We start from the raw sequence: 27,267 nt of genomic DNA, 5'->3' as shown, positions 1-27,267 counted from the left end.
TGGAGACTAAACCTTGGAGCCAGCTGGCAGGCTCAGAAAGAGCAATCACAGAGCTGGTACTTTGCAAATCAACAATTGTGTGCTTTCTGTATAGCTGACAGTGTGAGCGGCCTTGTGCAGGGGTGGGAACAGCTTCCCTGTCTTGCCAGAGGCTGGACTGAGTGTAGCTCTTGTCTCCGTTATGTATGTTGTTTTTGCACGTGAAATACTTGACAGCAGTGCAAGAGGAAGACTTAACTGTCACTGAGAAAGCAGCACTGGGTTTGTTCGTAGCAGTGAAGCGCAGCAGGGTCTGCCCTGATTCACTGGAATGTGGCCAGAGCCCAGTGGCTTCTCCCCAGGGCCAAAGCTGGCAGGGCCACAGGGGCTTTGGCTCAGGTTGGAGGGTGCGGAATTGCCCCTGGTCAGGTGCTTCTGACAAACAAGTTGCCGTGTGCTGTCGCTTCCATGAGAGAGAGAGGCAAGTAGGAGCTTCTAGTGTTTTTTCCATGTTTCAGCAGTGATGGCAACTTCAAAATAAGAAAATAAACATGAGGACTTGGTGAGCTGGCAGCTGTCACTGTGTGACTGACTGGGTAGCTGTACAGCGACTGTCGCTGGAAGGGAGCAAACCCATTGTCTTGCCAGGCGCAGTGCGGGAGAGGAGGGCAGCTGCGTCAGGCGTGTGCTTGTGGGCAGCTTGAGGTGAGCCCAGGCTGCCGCAGTTGTGTTCTTTCAGTGCTTGAGGGTGTGAGCTTTCCCATAGTCACCGATAAGTCTGCTTGAGCTGTTTTGCCTTCACCCGTGAGGCTTTGCCACAAAGGTCATCATAACACCAAGACGTGAGGGAGTGTTATTTTCTTTGTGCATTCCTTACTGGGCAGAGTGAAGGTGAATCGGGTGCAGGATTTGGTTTAGTGCAGTTGTTCAGTTTTTGAGTTTGAGTTGGCACATGCCCAGTCCTGTTTGGGATTTGTACTTGACCAACTGCAGGATTTCTGTTGTGGCATGGAGGACAAGGAAAAAATTTGCTTCTGTCCTTTTTCCTAAGAAAGTGCTCTATGGCTCCGTGGTGGTGTGTGGCACTTGGTGGGCAGCAGAGCGGGGCAGGAGGGAAGCAGAATGGAGCAAGATGACCATTGGTACTATGATGCGCTTTTTTGTGCAGCAACGAACTGCTGTTGAAGCTGTTTTCATGTGGAACTGCATCTTTCCCTGCTGTCCCGTCAGCAAATCCATGTCTGAGCTGTGACCTTGAGGGTGGAGGTCCTGAGCTTGTTTGGAAGTGGCAGTGAGGATGCAAACAAGTCCCAGTCTTGAAATACTATCCTAAATACAACTGAAAACTAAATTTCTGGTAACTACTTGAGCAGGGTTGCATCAGAGAGCTGCTGTGAAGCCTCCTTGCACATGATTTTATTGGGAGCCTGCGGATCAAAACTGCTGGCTTTAACAGCCCTGTTGAAAGTGGGTGGGAGCAAATGTCACTTGGTAGCGTGGTGAGGCAGGCTGTGTGCAGTGTCTTGATGGATACGCGCAGCTTTCGGGTGAGAGGCTGTGTTGTGTGTTCACTGGCACATCTGGGCATCATTTTTCCTCAGTGCCCAGTTCCTGCTGTGACTGGTGAGCTCGTGCCCAGCGGCTGAGCGGTGAGGGTAAGTGTCCTCATCCTTCAGTGACTGCTGAGCTGCCTTGCGGGAAGAATAAGCTTTGCTGCAGCCATGGTGTGAGAAGGACCCCATGGCCTGTGTGGGAGAGGTCATGGGCAGTGTCCCGCACAGGTGAGCTGAGGGATGGGCACAGGTGCCGTGGGTCCCTGTGCCAGGGTGGTGGGATGGCTGCGGTGTGCACCCAGCGCAAAGGGGCCGTGCTGGCACCGTGGCAGCAATGTTCATCTCGGAGAGCGGCCTCTGTGCTGCAGAGGAGCCCTCGAGTGCACAGCGTGGGATGGACACGCTGCAGCAAGCAGAGATGTTGCCTGGAGCGTTGCTCCTCCTGCACGTTTCCCTGCAGTGCCTCCCGCTCTGCTTTGGGAAAGCAATTTCTTAGGTAGCAGCAGTCTCCAAGTCTCCCTCGGTTCCTTATCCCAAGGAATGGCTTTTCGGAGCCAACACACTGTTGCACCCCCAGCTTTGACTGCAGGCTCCAGCTACAGAACACATCTCGCCTGGGTTGTTGGGGGTTTGTGGGTGGCTGATGGGAGGTGGCAGTGAGAAGTGTCCTGGATCCTGTGGGCTGCTTGGGCAGCTGAGCTGCGCTGCCTTTACCAGGACGCGTCTGCTTCCTGAGAATGTGTGTGGCTGTGGACTAACAACAGCTAAATCATTGCTGATGGGGTTATTTGTTTTCAACTTCCAGAAGACTGGAAAGCTAAGGTTTGAGAATAGTGGGGGTACTTGGAATCGTGCTCGTCAAAACGAAGCGCTCTGGGCATTGTGGGAAGTGCAGAGGGATGTCACTGAAAGCTGAACGTGGAGAGCCAGTGCCAGGGTTTGAATTTCACATTCCTAAAAAAAGCTGAAAAGTAACGTGCATGGGCTATTTTTGTGTACCCCTGCGTATTGCAGAGGCGCTCACAGAGCCGGAGGAGGTACGGACCTTGGCAAACCAGGGGATGTGAACATCCCAGCCCGTCTGGCACCAGCTCAGAGCGCAGTGTGTGCCAAGTGACCAGCTGCCAGGCTTGTCCTGCAACGCAGGAGTGTGTGAGCCTCCTGTAGAGGGTAAACCAGACACATTGGAATAAAAGCTGTGGGAAATGCCCATGGAGATCTCCCCAACACAGAGCTGTGACCGTGAGTTACCAGCCTTGTGATGCTGGTCCATCTGCTGCTGCTATGGAAAGAGGTTTGCAGGGCTATGGAGAGCCATCCCCCTCCCTGAGCTGGGTAAGGGCTGTCCGTGCGAGTGCTTTGAGATGGTGGTGTCATAGGATCCTGGACAGGAGGAGGATACTCCAGGTAAGTTCAGGTCTGAGCTACCTCATCTCTAGCAGCAACGCTTCAGCTTTATTTCTAAAAACGCTTTATTCTTTGTGTAGCTGCAGTGCAGCGCTTGAGCTTGATGGAAAGAGACAACAGGAAACAAATTCAAGGTTTCCAACATTGTATTTATATACATGTATCTCCACACACATTAGTAAACTGAGTCATTACATGTGTAACACATACTTCAAGCTTGTAATTAGAGTAATTCTTCAGAATAAATGATTTAAATTCTCACCATTCCATTTGACTTACTGCATGCAAGGGTTACTTGCTTTTATTTCTGGTGAAGATTTCTCCTTTCCAGAACTGAGCTGCGGAGGCCGGCTGGCCCTGGCTGAGCCACCAGCCCTGCTGTGTCTGTGTCCTTCAGTACCCACATGGGCTGTAGCACTGGTGTCGCTGGGGACAAGGTAGCTTCATCCAGAGCTGGAGCTGCCACAAGGAATGTGTTGGGCATTAAATTCAGTACCAGTGGATACAGATGTTCCCGTGCTGCATTGCTGCCCTGCAGTGCCCAGCTGGAGGAGCAAGGGCTGGAGCTGTGGTCCTGCTGAGGCTGGGATGCTGGGCTCTGGCCCTGCCAGAATTTGCTCTCTGGGCCAGGGACGGTTGAAATGAAAGCGCACAGCTCTGATTCCTGGGCCGGACCAAGCCAAGATGAGCCATTTTTGATCAGGTGGTGGAACAGGGGCAGCCCAGGTTGAGTGAAGGTATCTGAGTAATTAATTAACCTCTCCTGAAGCTGAGTCCTACAGCTCTGCTGTTCCTGATTTGTCTTTAATTCCACTTGAGGGTGCTGGGTGGGTAAGGAGTTGCTGCACTCAGTGATGAAGTGTGACTTGCAGTGCTGGAATGGTTTGTGAGTTGGGCTTTTATCACTTCAAGGTGTCAGTGCAAGTTACTGGATTGGCTGTACCAAAACACGCTGAGATATTTCAGTAAAGTGCAAAAAAATTGGGTCAGGCTTACATCAGCCTGCCTGCCTACCTTGGGGAGGAGCTGCACATTTTCACAGTATCCAAAGTAAGACTCCCTTCATAGGAAAGCACGGGTGTCAAAAAAGTTGTTGGGAAGATGGAGAGCGGAGTGCGCTCGAGTTCGGAGTAGTCTTCAGTAGTGCCTGTAGCCAGGGGTGGGTACACAGCAGCTGTGTCCGTGATGGGGTTGGCAATGTATTCAGAAACGGTCTGCCTGTGCTCAGTCTCCTCCACCACAATCCTCTTGTAAAGCTCGGGAGGCGGCTGCTGCTGATAAAGCTCCGCATCTGCTGTGCTGGGCAGCAGCTTGTACTCCGGCTCCTCCTGCCCTGAGCTGCTCTCCAGCAGCCATTTGCTATTCCCCCTGCTGCCAGCGCTGCCAGAGAGGAGCTTGGCCTGGAAGGCTGTGGGATCAGGCTTCACAAGAGCTTCTTCTACTTGTATTGTTTCGGGCTCTTCCAGACTGCTGGCACTGTATGGGAAGAGGCTGAAGGGCGAGTTCAGCTCAGCCTGTGAAGGGGCAGATGCCGTGCAGCAGGAATTAATGATGTGAAGGGTAGCTGTGACCTCCCAACCCTGCAATGCAAGCATCCCTCCACACAGCAGCTAATATGGCTAAAAAAGATAGATCTGTACATTTGTTCTTGCATTTAGTTTGCCTGCTATGTGCTAGTCTGCCATGAGATGAGAACAGAGCTTATCTGCTGTTGGAGAGCGCTGGATTTGCTGTGTTTGGGGATTACTGACTGGTGTGGCTCTGATCGCTTTTCCTTCTGGAGGTGGTGGGAGTAGAAGTAAAAAAAAGTCCATTTTACCTTCATAGATGTGTAGTTCTTGGCCCACGTAGCATTAGCTGGGTCTGGGATGGCTTTGCTCTGCCACTGTGGCACAAGCACGGAGAGGAACGAGTGTAATCTGCAGAAGGAATAAGTGCCATTAAAAGCATGAATGCCGCTACCCGCAGCACCGGGCTGGGCTGTGCCCTTTGTATGTGGGATCACTAAAGGGCTGGGTGGAACGGTGGATCTGCCTCAGCAGGGATCTGCAGAGAGCCTGGGGGACGGGTTGGTGTTGACAGGTTGGTGTTGACTGGCCGGGCAGCTCTGCCCAGAGGGAGGTGCTGCCCAGCATCATCCTCCTGCCAGCCCTGCCAGCTGTGTGTCTGCAAGGACAAACAACAGCCCTCTGGGCAGAGCTTGCTGGATGCTGCCAGGAGCCCCAGCCCTGGAAAACCTGCCTGGGGACATGTGCGGGTTGCTCTAAAGGAAAACCAGTTTTTAACCTCAAGGTTTAACTCTGCTCCCAGGTTAATTACCAAGGATTGCACTCCTTCAGTTTTGTTTTGGTGGAAGCAGACCTTAACCTCTAGGATATAAATTATATGTATATACATATATATAAATATATTTTAAAAAGGCTATATTTTAAGCTCAGAGGGTGTTATTCTAATCTGTATTCTCGGAGACCTTTATTCAGAACAATCGTCGTTGTTCGCCCAGGTGTCCCGAAAGGACATGACCATCCCTTCTGACAGCAGTTCGGTTTTTTATTTAAAACTGTCCCATGTTTTATTGGAACGTAACAGATGGATCCACTCACGCTTTTCTTACTGGAGGCACAGAACAAATGCAGGCTGAGAAGATGAAGAAGCTGCAGGTAAGCACGGCTGTCATCCAGTCCCCAGCACCTGAAATATGGAACACCTATAATTCCTCTTTATTTAAAGAAATAACAAGTCTAAATTTGCTGTTTCAAGCTGGACAACAATCATGGTCTGACTCATGTTTGCGCTCATAAAGCAACATTTTCTGGTTTAAAATTAGCAACCTGGATGTACTGTTGGGGCCAACATTACTTTGTAACATGAAAACATCTGCTGAGGTCTCCTGAGATACAGAGTCCAGGACCTGAAATACACAATTGCTGATCTCTTCTCCAGTACTGAGCCAAATGCTGAGAGAAGACAGGGGAGGTGTTAAGAAGAACTTAAGATTTGACAAAATTCAGTGCATCTTCAACTAACTGTCAGTGACTGAACAGTTTCTTGTTGAACGCCATGACTTTACTCTGCCTGCACTTTTTGCAAACCCAGGTTTTTGTATCAGGAAAACTTTTAACTTGTCTGGATTACTTTAATTTCCTCTCCTGCTCACCTCCCTGGATTTCTCCCACAGCCCATGGGAGAAACCTGCCTCCAGAAGATCCCTGCTCCTGCACTGTGGAGATGAATTTCCTAACACATGCAACTCAGGAGATTAAAGTTGTTGTGGCATGTTGTTGAGGGGAAGCGCAGCAAACCAAACTCCCTGGCAACACTGAAGCACAAATTTTATCAACTCCCTTCTCAGGGTTTACTGATAATTTGTCAGGATTGGGTGTCACAACAAATTTGGTTAAAACAATCCATCTTGTAGGATGGAAACCCCGATTGCTGCCGTTAGCAGTGGTCAGAAGGCTCTGGGGGAAATTCCTGCTCTTGTATCCCCAGAGAGGCATGGGAACAGGGACCACACACATGATGCTGTGCTCCTCAAGAAAGCTCTGAGGTCACAGGCCCTGAGACAGCCACCGGCTCGTAGGAGAGATGGCAGGCAGCAGGACTTCCACATGGATCCCCGGAACAGAGCTTGAAGCCTACAGATAACTGGGCCAGCAAGTTGAAGGGACTGAAACTTTCCTTCACAATAAACCAGCCCACTAGCCTTCAACTGTTATTAAATGGTGTGGCTTGTATCCTGGCACAAAAATAGGAGCTTGAAGACAAAGAGAGGCTAAGTTTTAAAACTAACCAAAATGAGAACTCCTTAATAGTTAAGGAGCAGTGGGGAAAGTATAGCCCGTCTGTGGAAAACAGGAATCTAAGGCCTAGGAGCTCTCCTGGCCCCCCACCCTGTCAGAGACTCCTACTTTCCAAGTAGACGAGCTCGCTGTTGCCGCGGGGCCCTTCTCCAGCGGCTGTCGATGCGGTCATCCACAGGGCATAGCGCTCCCCGCGCTGCAGGTCGGTGATGTACAGCGAGCGTGGGGCGGTCACGTTGGAAATGACTGAAAGGAAGAGAGGGAGAAGCTAATGAAGCACCTAGCACAATATTCTACCGAGTTTAACTCCAATGAACTGCGTTTGCAGAACCTGAAGCATGGAGAAGTATCTGTTAATCTAAATAATTTCCTTTCCCATGTTACTGAATCACTGGAAGGGCTCTAGGAGACCTTCTGCTGTAGGAATGACCTGTACCATTCTGGAACACCCAAGACTGTGTCCTGTCCTCTGACTATTGCTGCTTGGTAAGTTGATGTTTCAATCTAAGTGAGGTTTGCATGATGGAACTGTAAGACATCCATTTAAAACTCGTGCAACTTCTGCATAAAGTTTAAAAAAATCCTGTCTTCTGGGCGGAAGCTGGGAATTAGGCAGACGGGGCGAGAGAGGGTTTGGGTAGGAAAAGGGTGCAGGAATGTGGTGGGTGTTACCTGCTGAGCATGTCTGAGTGTGTCATGGGCGAGTATGCATTTAGTGGGTGGGGCTTTTAGAAAGTTTGTTATTTTACCCTGCCAATAATTACAAGGACCTGCTGTGGTCATGGCTTCTGAAAATGAGAGAGGGGGGAAGCAGGTAAGAAGAACAATCAAGGAGAAATCTGATAGTTCTGTATTCAAAATAACATTTAGAATGATTTGACTCAAAGCTGGAAGCCCTGACTGTGTAGCCCTGGTGATGGGCGGCTGCTGCAGAGGGAGCTGACTGAATCTCAGTGCTAACCCTCATCGCAGAGCAGCTGCCTGACCCCCAGACTGCACAGATATTTCTGCAGGCATCTCCCTCTCCTGTCCTTTATCCCCCACCCACAGAATACACACATCATATTGACCTTCACCAGACAGAATCATAGAATCACCAGGTTGGAAGAGACCCACCAGATCATCGAGTCCAACCATTCCCATCAAACACTAAACCATGCACCTCAGCACCTCGTCCACCCGTGCCTTAAACACCTCCAGGGAAGGTGAATCAACCACCTCCCTGGGCAGCCTATTCCAGTGCCCAATGAATGACCCTTTCTGTGAAAAATTTTTTCCTAATGTTCAGCCAAAACCTCCCCTGGCGGAGCTTGAGGCCATTGCCCCTTGTCCTGTCCCCTGTCACTTGGGAGAAGAGGCCAGCTCCCTCCTCTCTACAACCTCCTTTCAGGTAGTTGTAGAGAGCAATGAGGTCTCCCCTCAGCCTCCCCTTCTCAAGGCTAAACAACCCCAGCTCTCTCACTTGCTCCTCATAAGGACTGTTCTCCAGCCCCTTCACCAGCTTCATTGCTCTTCTCTGGACTCGCTCCAGAGCCTCAACATCCTTCTTGTGGTGAGGGGCCCACAACTGAACACAGGATTTGAGGAGCGGTCCCACCAGTGCTGAGTACAGAGGGAGAATAACCTCCCTGGACCTGCTGGTCACGCCGTTTCTGATCCAAGCCAAGATGCCATTGGCCTTCTTGGCCACCTGGGCACACTGCTGGCTCATGTTCAGTCACTGTCAACCAACACCCCCAGGTCCCTCTCCTCCAGGCAACTCTCAAGCCAGGCCTCTCCTAGTCTGTAGCACTGCACAGGGTTGTTGTGCCCCAAGTGCAGGACCCGGCATTTGGCCTTGTTAAACCTCATCCTATTGGACTCTGCCCAGCGGTCCAGCCTGTTCAGATCCCTTTGCAGAGCCTCCCTACCCTCCAGCAGATCGACACTTCCAGCCAGCTTAGTGTCGTCCGCAAACTTGCTAAGGGTGCACTCGATGCTTTCATCCAGGTCATTGATAAAGACATTGAACAGGGCTGGACCCAGCACTGAGCCCTGGGGAACCCCACTTGTCACTGGCCTCCAGATGGAGTAAACTCCATTTCCCACCACTCTCTGGGCCCGGCCAGCCAACCAGTTTTCCACCCAGGAGAGTGTGCGCCTGTCCAGGCCAGAGGCTGACAGTTTCCGAAGCAGAATGCTGTGAGAAACTGTGTCAAAGGCTTTGCTGAAGTCCAGGAAGACACGTCCACAGCCTTTCCCTCATCCAGCAGCCGAGTCACTTTGTCATAGAAGGTGATCAGGTTAGTTTTTGGCAAGAGATACCTACAGCAGACATCTGAGGCATCCTCCCTGTCCTTTTTGTGTAGGTATATGTGGTACCCGGTGATGCAGCCCCTTTGCTGGTGGGCAGGGATTGCTTCCCATGAAACAAAGATGCCGTTTGCCTGTGGTGTTGTATACATCTGGGGCCCAGCTGATGGTGCTGCAAAACAGAAGATCGACTATTAAAGCTGAACTTAAGCTGGCTTAAAAATATCTGCAAGAGTATTATCATATTATCATGGTTTACCTTCTGCTCTTGAGTGTCCTCTTACTGATGTCACTTGTCCTGCTCTGCCCCCATAGAGTGCAAACACGCTGATCTGATAGCACACGTTATCTTTTATGTGCTCTAAATAAAGAAATTAAAAGTGGAGAGTTAATGTATTTACAGGTACAGCTGTTTAAATATGAAACAAATCTTCTGATTTATTATCCCATCTTCCATAAGGAAGGAAAGAAATGCTTCTTTGTGGTCTCGTTTTCAGCTTGGCAGAACCTTACTGTGCATTAAGCAAGTGATGTTAGCACTTGGAGGAGTGAAATTGTCTGTTTCTTCATGAAGCAACATCTGCTGGCAGACCTACACCCTCCAAAGGAAACCTGGGACCACATTTTGTGCTCCAGGTAAGGGAAACAATTAGTAGGAAGGAGAGAGTCTTCTTTTAACCCTTTAATCTCTTGTACCCCTAGCTGGATTTTTTCATTTGGAGGGACTGTTTATTTTCTGAAGCATCTTATCGTATATAAATCTCAGCTGAGAGTGACTGTGGAACTGACCTCAGGGCCTGTTTCATTTTTTTCCTCCTGTACAGAAAGCTTTAAATACCATCATTTCCTATGCTGAATCAGTAAATATTAGAATCTGACTTGTTCCTTAAAAAGCTTTTAAAAGAGAATGGTACCTTGGCAACATCCTACCTCGAGGTGGTAGTTACCTGATATCACTGTGGACAGGCTGGATGCTGGAAGCTTCACCCAGGCTGGCTGGGTCTCCAGGCGTGTGCCCTCCTGTGTGTCCGCCCACTCCACTACATACCCACTGATGGATGCAGTTGATCGGACAGGCGCATTCCAGCTGATAAAGATGCTGCTATTTCCCATGGCTACAGCAGAGACTTGCTGGGGAGAAGGTAGATCTTATGGAGGAGAAAGAACAACCAAACCATGAGCACAAACTTGCCTTAACTTCAAGCAGACTCGGTAAATTTGGTTGGGCTTGTGCAACCTAGAGAAGAGATGAATCTCATGAAAGACGGGGGCAGTGCTTTTTGTCAGGTAGTGCAGTGATAGAACAGGGGGTAGTGGTTTTAAGCTGAAAGAGAGGAGATTTAGATTAGATATTAAGAAGAATTCTTTTCTTGTGAGGGTGGTGAGGTACCAACACAGGTTGCCCAGAGAAGTCGTGGCTGCCCCATCCCGTGCAGGGTTCAGGACAGACTTGGATAAGGCTTTGAGCAACCTGGTCCAGTGGGAGGCGTCCCTGCCCATGGCAGGGGGGCTGGAACTGGATGGGTTTTAAGGTCCCTTCCAACTCAAACCTTTCTCTGATTCTACGCTACTGTGTCTCATCCAGTCTAGTGCCATGCGATGTATAAAAATAAACAGCCTTTGAAAGAACAGATACTTCTATATGGGCAATCTCTATGCTGATAGAGGCACATATTTGTCTCATGATGCAGCAGTTCAGATATACAGAACTTTGCTCATTCATGCCTCCCTCAAGCCCTGAGGAAATGCCGTCACGTCCCATACCAACATCTTGCTCCTGTGGCAGAGCCACTAAGGCACCATCATCACAGGACCTTTCACAGCGAGGGCCAAGTTACTTTTTTTTCTGGAGAAAAGGTTGAGAGTCACCAAATTTTCAACCAATCTATAAAACAACCAGCATCTTTCTCAACATTTTTTCTAACAAATACGGATGATGTTTTTGCATCGGTCCTGTCTGTGACTAACGAAGAGCACTCATGACTGATGCAGTCTGCAAGCTGAGGAGCTGTGCATCTGCCTCCGAAGCAGGAGAGCATCCTGCTGGTGTTCGACACAGCACTGGGGAAAGGTGAAATAATTAGCAGTGGCTCTGTAAACATTTTAATGACCTTACATCAGGTCACGAGCAAATAGAGAACTGCCTCTTTGAACAAACCATCTGATACCAAGAGGCTCTGTTGTGAAATGTGGGGCTGGGTGGCTTCAAGGAATGCTCTTTAATTTTGTTGCACAGGTACAACAGAGTGAAATTTCACAGGAGATAAGACTTGTGTGATTTCCCTTCACCACCACCTTCTCTTCAGCCCTGCCAACTCTCTTTAACAAAAAAAGGGTTTTTTCTTTGCATGTTTTCTGTTGTGTCAGTGTGGCTTATGCCTGTGTCGGCAGAAGGGGTGGAGGTGAAATTACAGCAGTACTGATGCCGGGCAACTTAATGTGTTGTGAAACCACACCCCTGACCACACTGAAAACTGGAGCTGCAGGCTCTGAAGATTCATTGAGATGGATCTTGATGAGCAAAAGCTGGTGGGATCTCAGCACATCCACAGTGTGCAGCAGAGCAGACCAAAGCAGAGCATTGGTGTTATTTCCAGCTCCACCAGGGGAGGCTTAGGCTGGACATTAGACAAAAATTGGGCACTGGCAGAGGCTGCCCAGGGAGGTGGTTGAGTCACCTTCCCTGGAGGTGTTTAAGCGATGGGTGGATGAGGCGCCGAGGGGCATGGTTTAGTGTTTGATAGGAATGGTTAGGCTTGATAATGCGGTGGGTCTTTTCCAACCTGGTGATTCTATGATTCCCAGGGTTCCAGAACCAGCAGAAGCCCTTACCCTGGGTGCCCAGGTTGGTGATGATGGAAGCTGCGGGTGACCTGCCCCTTGAGTTCTCAGCAGTTACCGTTATCTTGTAGCCCATGCTTGGCATGACTTTGGTATAGCTGGTTTGGGTGGTAAGATGTTCTTCTCCTCCTGGGCAGCCCTGCTGGTCCAGGGCTTCAAAGGTCACTGTGTACTGCAGGATTCTTCCTCTCGCCTCTGAATTGCTCAAAGCCTGTGAGGAAAGTGCGTGTGTTACTCTTGTCTCCTTCTGATAAGCAAAGACTGGAGAAAGCTGACTGTGCCGAGCTGGGCAGGCTGCCTGAGGGGGCTTCAGTCCGGCTCGTGGAGGAAGGTGGTGTTGGCCAATTGTCTAACAAATATTTGACCAGCTTTTTAAACCAACCTACAACCATAAAAGGGGTCTTTTGCGCTACACCTAAGAGCCCTCCCTAGCTGGAGCAAGCCTGCAGTCTCAGGTGGGACTGCGGTTTGCCCGCTCAGGCTGGGATTCCTGATGGAACAGCAGCCGTGGCCCCTTCCCCACCCTGGCGAAGGTGGGCAGCCTGGTTACCAGCCCTCCTGCCTGGCAGCATCTCCCTAACCTAGACCTTCAAAATGCCCCATTTAAGGGAAGAACAATCCCTTGAAGGCAATTTCTTCTCTCCCTTTTATGTTCTAATAGTAAAAGGGTTATTTATAGCAACGGTGTTACTTGCTGGACAATAGCACATACCAGCTAACGTTCTTTGGTAACCAATTATCCAGTTTTCCTCTGTTCTCCCCTAAAGGCTGGAGGAACAAGCAGTGTCGTAGAGATTGCTTGGTCCCTTGTTGAAACTGCTTTCCTCTGTAATACTTTTTTAACAAAATAAATTAGTTTACGATCTGTTCGCCTGAAGCACAGCCAGCGTGTTTCAAATGTAGCACAGTTCCCCCGTCAGCACCAGCCTGGGAATACTACCGATAAGTGAACAGGAACTTTAATTGGTAGAAATATCATGGTTTTTCCAAAGAAAGCCAGTGTCCTGGCTGCAGAGTTTCTTCCCCCCTCCGCCAGTTCTGCACATTTGTGTAACAGCTGTAACACCTAACAGCCTATTCTGATTTTTCTCTATGAGTTTGGTGCTCCCTGGCCCTGTGACCCATGCACTCTATTCCCAAGCCTTATCCCAGCTCTTTTCTTGGGAACCCATGGCATCTAGCCATGTGGAATGAGCTAATTCCCTGATGGAAGAGCTGAGAGCATGCATTTACCCAAGAGTCTCTCTTAAGGTTACATATATTTCTTTTAATTTCTTATTTATTTTTCCTGTTGAATTCCTGTTCAGTGGAGCTCTTTTGCTGTGAGCTGCTGGTTTTCCAGGCAGGAATATAGCCAGTGACAGTGAAAAACACATCCTCCTCCTTCCTCGAGTCTGAATTCAAGCTATACAAGGGGTAAAAAGAGCATTAACTGCATTCATAAAAATGCTTTGATTTGGGTATAATCCAGATTTTTACTTAAATCTTTGATAAAGAGCTATTTAAACTAAACCACTGAGAATACACAACTCTGAGAAGTCAGTCTGGGTTGTACCGTGTAACACCTCATGCTGTTTTTTTCCAAGCTGGTGTCTGCAGTTGTACCAGCAGTTTCACAGTTTCCTACAGTCCCTATACAGTGAGTTTGGTTTGTTTGGCTGGTTTTTGTCATACCACAACAGAAAAATGAAGGGGGGGGGGTGATCTTTTAGAAATAGGAAAATATTTGCAGTGTTATAATCGCTTTGGCAGTGGCTCAGGACAAACGCAGGCTGAAATTAAATCAGTGAGCCTTTATTTGGTATTAGGGTGAAACTATGAAGACATACAATGCTAGCCCATCCTTCTGAGTCTGAGCCTTTTGCTATGTAGCTGTCATGAAAACTATAAAAGCAACGTATTGCACCCACTTTACAAACGATGGTGCAGGAAGTCTTCAATACAGAAAGTGTTGCCAGCTTGCTATTGCAAGACAAAGGTCCTATAAGTTAAATATCATAAAGCTACAATAGCTGGGGTCACAATATCACATGAGAGTTTCTGCTTTCACTTAACTCATGGTGCTTGTTGGTGTAGGGAGAAGATATACCAGTAACTGGAAAGTTATCTAGGGTTTGCAAACTGAAAGGCAGAGGTAATTTAAACTTAAAAAAAACCAAACCAAACCAAAACCTTACTGGCTTTGAAATAAACCCTCTACAGCAAAACACCCCACAATCCAGAAACTCCTCTTGGACCTTTAAGTATTCAAGTATTTAAGTATTGGGCTGGTAATATTGGAGAAACTCAGCACCGGGCACCAGTAACAGGGCTTGGTTTCACTGGGAGTGTTGGTGTAGCTGACCTGGTGTAAGCCTTTTCTCCTGAGCTGGATGGTAATACTTGGAAATGTGGGATTTTTACCCCACAGCTGAGTTTTAATCTGTATTCTTTTTGCTATTTCCCTCAAGGGTCTCAGTCCCCAGCTCCCAGGAGGCACTGCTCAGCAGACCCAAACAGACAATTTCTTTCAGCTCTGAGTTTGCCCAGTTTCACATCTCAGCTTTATTATTAACAAGCCCCTTTGCATGTGGTTTGCCCATCACCTGCTTTACACCTATGGAGAAAAACAATTTCTCTCTGTGCTTCTCTACAAGAGCCTTGACCGACCACCCATCTGGTACCCATGGGACCCTTTCAGTTGCCCAAACTACATGCAGCTCTTACATTTTTTGGAGTTTGGTCACCTTAAGCATCTATTACAGTATGTTGCCTCTTCTGCCTACCCCATTCTGCATCACTCTGTTCTTCATGTAAGAAAAACAGAGCAGAAACGTCTCTGAAGGAGGCTCATTTCCAAAAGCAGACAACAAGATGTGTGCGTATGGAGCACATAGGGCACGGTATGACCATGTATGGCAAACAACGAGGCAGGGAATGGGGAGAGGGTGATATTAATTAGAAAACAAATTAGAAAGTCTGTAAGGTTGTTATTTGTCCCTTTAGATCCATCATCAGGGACACAGGTTGCCTTGTGGAAAGGGAGGTGTATCTCTGGAAGGTGGTAACTGAGCTAGGATACCTCCACTTCTCTTTGTTGATGTGATGTGCTGGGAATGTGTTCCAGCACAACATAAAGTCAGGGGAACTGTAAAAGGGAAGTTGTATGTGGAAGAGAGATGCTGAATCTCCCAGGGGAGGCAAGCCTTGTGTGGCAGAGCAGGTCTATGTCCCTGCCACTGGGTACTGGTAAAAACCGTAAACTCTTCTTGGGTTCAGTTCTTTCCTGCAGATACATAAACCGGAGCTCCCTGTTATCTGCTGAGGTTTCACTTACCTTCCAAAAAAGTGAGATGTTTTGTCTTTGGGAGTCTACATCTTGTTGTCGGTACCAGACGTCCAGGAGCCCGGTCGGCACTGGTGTGGAAGGAAAAGGGTGAGCAGAATTAATGGTTGTGTTTTGAAGCAAAAACCAAAACACTGAATAGGTGAAGGGGGTAGAAATCCTGAAACAATGAAAATTTAAGATTTAAAGCGTTTCTGAAACAATGCAGTATGTAATAATCCAGAGCTGGAGTTCAGCTGCGCTGATGATAGTGCTTATGAAGAGAATATGCCATAAACCGAGAGAGGGTTTTGCTCTCTTTGGTGCCTTTATCCTGCACTTGGTAGCTGGAATGGCTCTCAAGGAAGCTTGCACATCAAAATGACAGTATTCGTTCTCATCTTTGCATAAAAGTTGAGGCTAGTTAAGGTCCTAGGGCTTGGCTACATCAATCCTAAGCCAACAGACAGCTTCAAGTACCAGGGTCTGTAGGACCTGTCAGGTTTCACTGTCTGGCTCTAGGCAATGAATGACTTTAACAGCCAGCTGGTAGGACCTATCTTTTTCAGAGGAGCTGAAAACCTCTGTTCTTTCCACAATTCTCCTTATAGTCATAGAGTGACTGGAAACCCTTGATGTTTTGAATAAACCTTCTGAAATGACACCAAGGCAAACTTCTGGCTGCAGAAACTGGTGAACAATGCGCTCCAGCAGTTCAGCATCAGAGACACATAAAGAATGCCAGTGTGACGAAAGGCATCAAAGCTTGGTTCCCAGAGGTCTCTGACAAAAATAAACCATCAAATTCAAATAATAATTGTTGATAACCTAAGCAGCAGGCAGCTGTTGCACAGCCACAGCTACAATGGGTCTGCCTGCTATTTGCTAAATTCAAAGAAAGAAATATGCTCAGCACCAGCAATGTTAAGAGCTTCTTGTCCTCTATTAATTGAAAAAAGTGACTGGACTAGAAACAAGAAGCAGGAGCATCAGAAGAAATCAAAGCAGAGTGCACACATACTGGGAGGGAGGAAGGGGCAAGCTCAAACATAATATAAAAAAAAAATGGATTGCGTCTATTTGACTCCAGTGCAAATTGTAAGGGTCATTTCACATGTATGCCACAGAAATTAGCTGGAGGGGGGAGAAAAGCTCACTTATGAATGGTGCTTGCACGAAGCAAGCCTTGTGGCAGGTCAGAGAAACAGGCAAAACCACAGCACATTAAAAAGATAAACTCCTGGGTTTGCAAAAGGTCAGACTCTATAGAACTTCAGCTCCTTCCAAGAAAGGCAACTATGATGTTCTCAGAGCTTCTCATCTGCAACCTCCTCTTGCTGTTATCTAGTCTGAGGATAGAAGACTTTCAGCTCCTTGATTAGCTGAAAAGATGTTTCTCGTTTTACAGCACTGGCTGTGTAGAGGAGCGATGACCACAAATGCCGTAGCAAACCAGGGTGTATTGAGAAGGTTGAGAAAACTGTTGAGAGGAAGGCGGGGGAGGGAAGGAAAAGTTCACACCTCTTGCATCAATCAATGCTTCTTACAGAAACTGATGCTGTTAGTGGGTGTTAATAGCATGAGTAATAATGGCACAAGCCTGAAGAGCTTAGAGTAATTCACAAAAAAAATAGCTATGAAATCCAAGTAGAAATTGAAAGGCGGGGATGCCAGAGCAGCCGAGACATCTTTGTCAAAGATTTCTTTTCTCGTAAGAACTGAAAGTCTTGCAGCATGTGAGATCGTGCAGCTCAGTGCGAAGGCAGGCAGGGGTGTGAGCCCACAGCCAGCCCCAGGCAGCCAGTATTAGAGCTGGCAGAAACTGGTAGAATTGCCCTCAGACTGCTGCATGTCCTTTCAGCCTGCTGTGCCTTCCTCTGGAGCAGAAACACCCTTTGCTCACTGAGTTCATGATAGGATCTCTCCCAAATGCCTGACCAGGCTCTGCTCTGCTGAAGCCACCCAGGTCTTCAGCAGCTCCACGGAGGGGTCACCTGGAGAGTCTCTGAGTGAGATAACTCCTCTACTTAAGAAAAAATGACTTGGCAAAATTAAACTGATTTGTTAGAACCTGCTAGCATCAGCAGAACTGAGAGAGCCCAGGCAATTTCTTGTCCAATTCACCCAACTTCTGGGCAAATTGTTGGGTGAGCTCAAGGTCTCAAAGCACATCACCCAAACTGTGGTTCATCAGCACCAGAGGGTGACAGGGCAGCTGTCCTGACCTGAGTATGAGGTTAAACACTTAGATATGAACCAATGCATATCTATTTTCCCCTAGCTAAGCTGCAAAGCTGCCTCTGGCTTTTCCAGATGTGTCACAACGTGACAAGCCACTACGGCTCCAGGCAATGTGGAGAAAATTCCCCCAACCTTCAACGATGTTAGATGAAGATGCCTTCAAACCTTCTCAGTGAAATTCCTGTTTTGCATGAAATACGAACAGCTTCATTATTTTGTTCATTAAAAAAGCAGTTCTCTTACAGAAGTCACTTCCTTGCTGGTTCCACATCTGGATCCACAGGGACTCTGCAAACCAACCAGCAAAAACCCAGCAGCATTTTCACTTCACTAGCGGAAGATTCCACTTGTATGCAAATGTTCTACACAGCCTTGGTGCAGCAGATGAGGTATTGTGTTACCTGCTTCTGGAGTCCAGTTTTGGTACACCTGCCAGTCACTCCACAGTCCTCGCTCAGGATGAATTTTGCAGCTGACCTGAAACTCGTAGGCTGTGTGAGGCTCCAGATCATAAAGAGTACATTTCTTACTATTTATGCTTGCAACCTTTGATGAAGATAGAGGACATAAAACCTTAAATTCACAAGGAAATAAAGGTTGAAAGCAGTGACAGGCTGAATTACTAATGTTCAAAGGAAGTCTTGCCAGCAAAACATGCTTTTAAAAACAATGGGGAACCCTCTGATCAGAGGCAACTTTAATAATTAAAAGAATGATGCAATGAATCATCAGGCTTCCAGTTTTTCACCAGAAAAAGCCCTCATTTAATTATGTGAAGATAGCAAATTTTCTGTTCATGTGCTTTCCTCAACTTCAAGCAGTACGTTTATTTTACTGTTTAAAAGCAAGGATTTCAAATCAACATCAGGGAAAGCACAAATATTTGAAAATTACATGCCTGTAGCCATGAGCTACGATGAATTCGGTACATCATATGGACCCTTGAGATATGGGGAACTATTCAAGCACACTAATTTTTATAGGATCTACATTTTACCTTCATTCTGTTTTACACCGCTGATATTTTTGATCCCCAGGCAATTGATTTTCTTAAATATGATATTAGAGAGCAGAGAGAGGCAAATTTGGCCAAACTGATTCTTGTAAGGAATAGTGAAAGAATAATTAAAGCAACCTCCGAGGATCATAACTTCATTTACTCTTCAGAAGAGAATTACCATGCTCCAGGTGTGCCTGGCAAGCGGGCGGTACCTCAGTCTGCAGTGCTGTGCTTGTGCTTCAGTGAGCCGAAAAAAGGTGCAGTTGGTCGCAGAAGAATTTTCAAATTCCACTAAAAAGTTGGGAGGATGTGGTTTCACTAGAAGCAAAAAACAGAAAGAAGAAAACAGAACTCAGACAAGCAGCACAGCTCAAAACGGGGAGTTATATGGAAAATAGAATTACTCGTTTAGGCTGCATGGATGCTTTTGCTCAGAGGTTTAAACAAGAAAGTGCTCAGTGTTTTCACAGCTTTCTAAAGGGCTGGAACTAACTAAAAGGCAGTAAATAATGCATTTACCTATGTCTATTAACATGAACACGATCGGCTGTGAAAAAGCACTTCCTAGCTCATTGAAGGCAGCAACCACAACAGTGTAAGTAGAATCAAAATTCAATTTGCTCAGGGCCAGTGAGCCAGACTTCTTATTCTGGCTTTCTTCTGAAAAGCATGAGAGATCAGTCCCATTTGATAGCCTGGAACAGAAGGAAAACGCTTGGTTAATGCCCTCCTGTACACCAAGAAAGCTAAACCCTGGGTGCATCAGGGCACTGGTTACCTCCCTGTACATTTGTTCTGCTCTGGGTCCCTCGAGGTCCCTGTTGGCAGCTTCACTGCAGGCTGGCTTCAGCCTGACCACCTTATTTTGCAATATACTTAATAATTTACTAGCAAGCACTGGTATATCTCTGTGTACCGTCACAGCACTTGCAGGGCTTGTTATTCACATTTCCCAGCTATTCTGCACATAACCTGTACATTCTCCTTCTGCTTAAAGAGGAGCAACAGGTTTCTACAAGCTACTAAGAAAGTTGCTGCTACTTTGGCCAACAGGAGCAGGTAAAGAAGAAGGTAAAGAAAGAGTGAGCCCCATGGGACAAGGAGACTGTCAACACTCAGCACTGCAGAAACAAACAGGGACTAGTCAGCCTACTCAGCAGCTTGAAAGGGCAAAATCAGTTCATTCTCCCCAGATGCTTGCTTGAATAGAGGTTTTTAATAAGGTTCCCTCTATGCATGGTGATTCCCAAAATCCTAGAGTCCTTGATGGACTCTAGGGAGCCTTTGCACCTTCCCCCTGTTTCCTGCAGAAGTCACAACAATCTTTTTGAGGGGAGGTTCAGCAAAAACAGAGCGAGCAAAAATACAGATTGGGTCTAAAACAGGAAGCAAAAATAACACATTTCCAAGAAAGTTCCCTCCCTGTCTCCTTAGCTAAATTCCGAGACATTGAGCAGCTCTGATTTTCTGGTGGTAACCACAAACTCAGTAAATAGAGGTGATCCACCATGGAAGAGCCGCCGTGCTGAATAGCCATTTTAACTGCTTCCTGTTGGAATATTGAAGGACTTTTTCATCGACAACGGGCATGTGAACAATCTGGCCTATGAGTCGATAGACTAAAAGTTACAAACCAAGGACAACTGAAGAGCAATACCTGTGAGAAATAAGGGAGTACAAGAATGAGATAAACAACTCCCTGATGCTACAAAGAGGGACTTTGGGCCTGTGTATACGTGGCATACGTGCAGAGCTGTTCAGCTAGCAACTACTCTTGCTGAGGATAATAACCAATCAAACAATCAGTGTATTCGCGTGGACACGTGATATTAATCAATGCTAAAGAAAAGATTTACATACCGGTCACGTGTACTACTGCCTTTTCTATAAAAGCTTCATGCAGGCAGTAATAAAGGGAACACTCGCTGATCATATTGATCTCTGTGTTTGATTCCGTGATGTTCCCCCGCCAACAAGAGGTGCCCGAACAGGGACCCTCGGATTACCTGCCGAAGCTGTCCAAAGCGGCTGGAGACGCAGTAGAGGGTAGAAAGACCGGCCAAAAATATTCCGACACTGCCCCAGTACTGAAGATTGAAGCAGACGAAAGGACGCGTCCTTGTAAAGAAGTTAGAAAACTCCAAGGATCCGCTACAGGCAAGTGTACGTGGCGTTCGGGGAGGAATGGGGTCCACACTCTCTAAAGATGAGGAGGCAGTGGAGAAACTCCTCCAACATATCCTCTCCAAGAGAGGGATTAATATGACAAGAATTGTCTAATTGAACTATTGAAATGGAGCAGAGATAGGGTATTTATTCCTGATGTCAGTTTAGCGTTTCACCAAACTATTTGGAAAGACATAGGGGTTTGACTATGGAATAAAGTGACTTGGTCAGATAAAACAGCTACTAAGTTGCTTGGTCCCTGGCAGAAAGTTTTTGAAGCATTAAAGGCGCATGTCAGCTCTAAAAAGCAGAGTGATAATTCCGAGCCAAGTGCAGGATCGTCAACAACTGCACTAACCCCCAACCCCCCTAAACTGGCTGCGCTTGCCTGTGCACCCCCCGACGGGGGGGGCTGACAATCCCTTCAATCCGGGTCTGATAGACACAGACAAGGAGCCCGATCCATCTCCCCCCTGTCCCTCAGACTGATGGGCACAAGCCAGGAGAGAGGCGCAGTGGCGTGGGGATGTTGAAATATTGAAAGCTTTGCCTGTGATCTGTGTGCGGGACGGCGGCCCGTGCTGGGAACTAATTAGTGACAAAGCGATAAAGGAGATTCCAAAAGCTGCAAAAGAAGAATGTACTAACTGCTCCGGAGCCGAGCCGCCCAGCCGAGGGGTTCCGCCCCCACCCCAGCGATTTACAGCGCCAACAAGACAGTCCTTTGGGACCAAAGGGCTGCAAGAATCAGAGAGTTTAACTACCTTCTAAGAACAGAAACACGTCATACTGCAGTTCAGCTCATCCTTACAGCAATTAAGGGCCCCTTAGGAAGCAGACTTAGAGCACTGTTAATTGGACTTTTTAGCTCAACTAACCAGTCCGTGATTCTATGAATGCAGAAACTATAAAAATCATGAACTTGCAAAGTACGGCACTCACAGAGCAAAGAACAATATATTACCATAAGTGAAATATTTGTTAGACAATCAATATAAGCCTTATTAGATAATGCATGTACATATTTTAAGTGTTGTATGTTCCCGATACCTTGTGTAGTTTAAATATCCATAGCATGGAAAAATTGTGGATCCAATAGTGATAACCAACATTGTATGAATATATTCAGCTAGCTTTGAAATGAGTGGTCGTGTGTGTGTGTGTGTGTGTGCGTGTTTTTGAAGTACTTCAAATGTTTGTAAGACTTACAGATTGCTTTTGATTAATCTTAGAAATACATCTCTGGGACCTTTCAATCTCAAATGTCCACTAAGCCGGCAAACATGTAGATTTACCTGGGGATCTTTGGAATGAAAGGCTTCAGAAGGAAAAATTTTAAAATACCTAGCAAAACATAACAAAAAAAAAAAAAAGGAACAATCATAATACTAATGATTGCAGGAGGTTAAGGCAGGGAAACTCGAAACTGAGTGCAACAGCCCCTCACGCTGGGACAAAAATAGAGAGGGCTTAGCCTGCGCAGATGCAAGCAGAGCCAACACAAGTGACAGTGACAACGCCCGTCCTGAATCTGCAACCCAATCAAACGGCATCACCTGTATTCCCTCCACCACAACAGAGAGTGCCGGAGTGGACTTGGAAACCACAGTAGATGTCACTTTACTAGAGATTAAGGTATATCGAATTGATTCCAATGTAAAAGGTCCTTTGCGACAAGGATTTAGTGCTTTGTTAGTTGGGAGATCATCAGCTACTTGTAAGGGCGTATTTGTTCAACCCAAAATAATCGATGCAGACTTTACTGGAGTTATCCAAATTATGGTTTTGACATTAACACCTCCTGTATTCATACCTGCAGGAAGCCGCATTGTGCAATTAATACCTTTTAGATCTTGTGTACCAGTGACAGGAGCTGATAATCGCAGCGATAGAGGTTTTGGTTCTACCGGACAACCGCAAATATATCTTAGTTTAGACACACATAAGGCAAAGCCAGAATGTCAAATCACAATGATAGCCAAAACTGGTGAAATTAAGAGGGCAAAAATGCTTATTGACACCAGCGCTGATGTAACCATTATTTCATAGAATCATAGAATAACCAGGTTGGAAAAGACCCACCGGATCATCGAGTCCAACCATTCCTATCAAACACTAAACCATGTCCCTCAGCACCTCGTCCACCCGTGCCTTAAACACCTCCAGGGAAGGTGAATCAACCCCCTCCCTGGGCAGCCTGTTCCAGTGCCCAATGACCCTTTCTGTGAAAAATTTTTTCCTAATGTCCAGCCTAAACCTCCCCTGGCGGAGCTTGAGGCCATTCCCTCTCGTCCTGTCCCCTGTCACTTGGGAGAAGAGGCCAGCACCCTCCTCTCTACAACCTCCTTTCAGGTAGTTGTAGAGAGCAATGAGGTCTCCCCTCAGCCTTCTCTTCTCCAGGCTAAACAACCCCAGCTCTCTCACTTGCTCCTCATAAGACTTGTTCTCCAGCCCCTTCACCAGCTTTGTTGCTCTTCTCTGGACTCGCTCCAGAGCCTCAACATCCTTCTTGTGGTGAGGGGCCCAGAACTGAACACAGGATTCAAGGAGCGGTCTCACCAGTGCCGAGTACAGAGGGAGAATAACCTCTCTGGACCTGCTGGTCACGCCATTTCTGATCCAAGCCAAGATGCCATTGGCCTTCTTGGCCACCTGGGCCACTGCTGGCTCATGTTCAGTCACTGTCAACCAACACCCCCAGGTCCTTCTCCTCCAGGCAGCTTTCTAGACAGACTTCTCCTAGTCTGTAGCACTGCACAGGGTTGTTGTGCCCCAAGTGCAGGACCCGGCATTTGGCCTTGTTAAACCTCATCCCATTGGACTCTGCCCAGCGGTCCAGCCTGTTCAGATCCCTTTGCAGAGCCTCCCTACCCTCCAGCAGATCAACACTTCCACCCAGCTTAGTGTCATCTGCAAACTTGCTAAGGGTGCACTCGATGCCTTCATCCAGGTCATTGATAAAGACATTGAACAGGGTTGGACCCAGCCCTGAGCCCTGGGGAACCCCACTTGTCACTGGCCTCCAGCTGGATTTCACACCATTTCCCACCACTCTCTGGGCCCAGCCAGCCAACCAGTTTTCCACCCAGGAGAGTGTGCACCTGTCCAGGCCAGAGGCTGACAGTTTCCGAAGCAGAATGCTGTGAGAAACTCTGTCAAAGGCTTTACTGAAGTCCAGGAAGACCACATCCACAGCCTTTCCCTCATCCAGCAGCCGAGTCACGTTGTCATAGAAGGCGATCAGGTTAGTTTGGCAAAAACTAAAAGGGAACACTCACTGATCATATTGTTCTCTGTGTTTGATTCCGCGATGCTCCCGCCAACAGCTTCCCCTGTTAACCTTCCATTCCCAAAAGGGACCCCTGCCTTGGCAAACCCTCTTTACCCACTGAACCCAGATGGAGCAAACTCACTGCTGTGCAGCACGCACAGATGTGAACAGAAAAGGGGTTTTAACAGCTCTAGTTGGTTTCTGTGATCATGGCAGCCTTGGACAAACTTACTCATAAACTAGCTCTCCCCTTTCCCCTGTGCTTTGATAAGTTAAAATCCCTTCTAAGATACAATTACGGGTATTAAAGGACCTACGTCCCTGCATTACTTACTGTATTACATATATAGTGTTGATATACGTGAGCCTTCCTTTATCCCAGGTGCAGGTGGGATGCCCATCTGTCCCATACTGGATACACGACACATTTCTTGGCTCATCTGGAGGATCTGAAATAGATTTTCTTATTGGTTTCTTCCTTAAAGGGGTTGGTAGGAGACATTTTAAGTAATGCTAGGTTTGAAGTTTTGATGGGTTTGGGATTTTTAAAAAGAATTTATTGACAAAATACACAGGCTAATAATTTTTATATATAAAACCAGCTGAATCTGTGACCTCTGTAGCCTGTTGAGGCCTCTGACACTTAAGCAGGTACTTAACAAGGGTGCCAAATGAATACAAATGCTTAACAGCTTTCTGGACTGAGCACCAGAAGCTTTGCTTGAAGGAATCAGCTGTTCTTCTTACAAATACCCTGTGTCCTAGAGAGACTGATGAGTGTCAGGGGTAGGACAGGAGGGAGTATGATATTTATGATATGTGCTCTGTGCCGGCAGTTTCATTTAGCATCTCCATTTATCAGTAATGGAGTTGCACAGTCCCATCCAGGAATATATTAAATACAAAGAGACACTAAAAGACATCACCTTTACTGGAAAAGGACACCCACAGCTAGTTTCTAATACATGTCCCAGCGATACCACAGGAAATGTTTAACAACAAGGAATAATTAAATTCTTCTTACTTCCAGATTCTATATCGATGCCACAAATGAGTTTTTTCTTGTATTCACAAACTATTTTGCATGTAAACACGTGTTTGCCATACGTAAGGACTTGAAACTCAGTGCTTACTGAACTGCTGTAACTGGTATTTAGTTCAGAGCTGTTAAAGAAAATAGCTATCCTGCACTGCTCAGAGTATCGCGGGGGCTTCAGCTGGCAGGAGAGGGTGACATTGGTTCCAGGTTGGACATTAGATCTAGTGTTAGCAGTCATTTTCCCTTTGTCACATATTTCTGCAGTGCCACGAGGAAGTTTGCTAGCAGTCGTGTTCTCTTTACTGCAAGCTTCTGCAACAGAGTGGGAAAACACACCTTTAGCACAAATACATCACCGATCGTGGACAACATGCTGTGCTTGAGGAACAGACGCAAGAATTCCTGCCTCTGCATGGCAAGTCAGGGGATATTACTGTGCCCAGTTGTCACTCATCTGGTTACCTGGGGTCAGAAAGCAAGGGCTGGCTACCAGGCATCATGTTAAAAAGCACAACTCCAGGCAACATCTATCAGAAGTCTTGTCATCGTTTAAGGAAATATTTGTGTTTCAGTAAAACAGTGTCAGGCAAATCTCTACTGAAGAGACAAGCAAGAATTTCTCTGACTTGCAAAGTCCTCCCCTTGCACGTTGATGTCTTTTCAAAGAGGGACAGGTGATCCTGTGCTCAGCACAAGAGAGCACGCACTTGCTGGCAGGCTCTGGGTTACTTCTGCTCTGAGCAAACAAGTGCAGCAGCAGCAGAAGAGAAGGGAAAATGCTGCAGCACCGCTTCTCCCTTCTTGTGAGTTGTGACATTCTCTGCAGAAGCTAACCATAGAGATGTTTTCTCATGTAACCAACAACTCTACCTTGAACTAAACCAAATCACCTCCCTGCACCACTTATTAGCAAATATTTTGCTGTACACTACCTTGAATACACAAACAAAACAGGCTTGCAGCTCCAATTACGCATAACCATATGCCCAAGCTGCCAATATCTGAGCATATACGAGTGGATGAGGTGCTGAGGGACATGGTTTAGTGATTAATAGGAATGGTCGGACTTGATGATCCAGTGGGTCCTTTCCAACCTAGTGATTCTATGATTCTATATATGATTCTATATCTGAATCTGACAAAGCTGCACCTCTGCCCACAGTCCCTCCCAGCGTGTTGAACACTGTCAGAGCAGGCACTGCTGCCCACAGACAGCCCCGACCATCCAGGACAAGCTGCAGTGCCATGGAGAGCAGGAGGATACTCAACAGCAGTGGTATCTCAGGGAGTTCTTAAGGAAATTACAGCATAAACCTAATCAAGCATCAAATTTTGCCTCTCCAGTAACAAAGATGTTTACTAGCATGCCATGCAGAAGCTAGAAAAAAATCCTAATTAGCCTGAGTGCTTCTTTTAAGTGGTAACTGCTATGTAGGGAAAAAAAAAAAAACACTTTACCTGCTTTGAAGTGCATCAACAATGAAATTGCTACTGGTACAATCCATGCAAATCGCATTTTGCTCCCTATAGAGAAATAAATACTTTTTACCAGTTCCTAAAGAATGGGAAAATAATGTGCAGATATTTGCATTTTACTATTTTACAACTTCAGAAAATCCAGAACGCTTATTTCATGAGACCTTCCTAATTAACATTCTCTACTAACACCACTAAATTGTGACTCCCAAGACCCTGTGGAAAGCAGCAGCTGATTTTTAGATGGTTTTACCTAGAGACAGGCACAAGAAATAGGGAAATGACAGAGTTATGAATATTTTAAAATTTTGGTGCAAGTATAGAACCAAAACTTTTACTGTGAAAGACAAGAACAGTCCATCCGTACCCCTCAAGCCGTTTCTCCCCATGATACGGTTTGCATGCCATGCTCCAGCACGAAGTTCTCCCCAAATCCTGCACTTTCTTTTGGATGGAGCAGCCCCATTTAGGTGCCTCATGAGAAGCCTGGTGTGCTCTTCAGCAGGTCTGTGCTCAGCCGTCGTAGAGATGACCCCAAATCCAAGTGAATTGGTCTCATCCCAGATGACTAACACAGCCTTGAGTTTGCCAGACCTGAGATTTGAACAGAAAATTTCAGATTACACCTTGGGAACTAGCAATTTTACCATTCCTTTGAACTAGTTTCCAAAAGGAACAACCTGATACACAATTTAACTATGACTCCTTTACCCTACCCTGATGGGCAGAGCCGCAGACACATGCAGTAAGCACACCGTGAACAATACAATCAAATAAACCAGCTGATGAAATGTTTCAAACTCCACAGGACTGCTCACAAATTCTGTTGAAATATGCCATGTCCATAGTTAATACACAAAACTCACTCTCCAGCACTGTAAATTATAAATACAAA

The 27,267-nt window shown here is 46.7% G+C and overlaps 1 protein-coding gene across 1 annotated transcript; it reads right to left on the bottom strand.

Moving 5' to 3' along the window:
- Positions 1 to 3,608: 3,608 nt before the first annotated feature.
- Positions 3,609 to 26,677, bottom strand: LOC138723188 (interleukin-12 receptor subunit beta-2-like). Its single transcript, XM_069862106.1, has 15 exons — positions 26,355 to 26,677; positions 24,882 to 25,208; positions 24,192 to 24,306; positions 18,940 to 19,115; positions 18,599 to 18,738; positions 17,822 to 17,966; positions 15,192 to 15,271; positions 11,867 to 12,086; positions 9,982 to 10,182; positions 9,294 to 9,395; positions 9,051 to 9,206; positions 6,851 to 6,988; positions 5,543 to 5,630; positions 4,759 to 4,858; positions 3,609 to 4,453 (listed from the first exon to the last, which is right to left on the bottom strand). The coding sequence occupies exons 1-15, from the start codon at positions 26,410 to 26,412 to the stop codon at positions 3,950 to 3,952; spliced, it is 2,550 nt and encodes an 849-aa protein (XP_069718207.1). The 5' UTR covers positions 26,413 to 26,677; the 3' UTR covers positions 3,609 to 3,949.
- Positions 26,678 to 27,267: the final 590 nt, after the last annotated feature.

This window comes from Phaenicophaeus curvirostris, chromosome 8, assembly GCF_032191515.1.
Source record: "Phaenicophaeus curvirostris isolate KB17595 chromosome 8, BPBGC_Pcur_1.0, whole genome shotgun sequence".
In the NCBI taxonomy this organism is placed as follows: domain Eukaryota; kingdom Metazoa; phylum Chordata; class Aves; order Cuculiformes; family Cuculidae; genus Phaenicophaeus; species Phaenicophaeus curvirostris.
This window is presented reverse-complemented; position numbering and strand designations above follow the sequence as displayed.

What these genes read in the sequence shown, in the direction of transcription:
- LOC138723188 (XM_069862106.1), bottom strand. Translation starts at nt 26,412, where the DNA reads ATGCGATTTGCATGGATTGTACCAGTAGCAATTTCATTGTTGATGCAC. An exon ending in GTTCATGTTAATAGACATAG is followed by an intron (nt 18,739 to 18,939) that starts GTAAATGCATTA and finishes TTTTGCTTCTAG; the next exon opens with TGAAACCACATCCTCCCAAC. An exon ending in AGGACACTCAAGAGCAGAAG is followed by an intron (nt 9,207 to 9,293) that starts GTAAACCATGAT and finishes TCTGTTTTGCAG; the next exon opens with CACCATCAGCTGGGCCCCAG.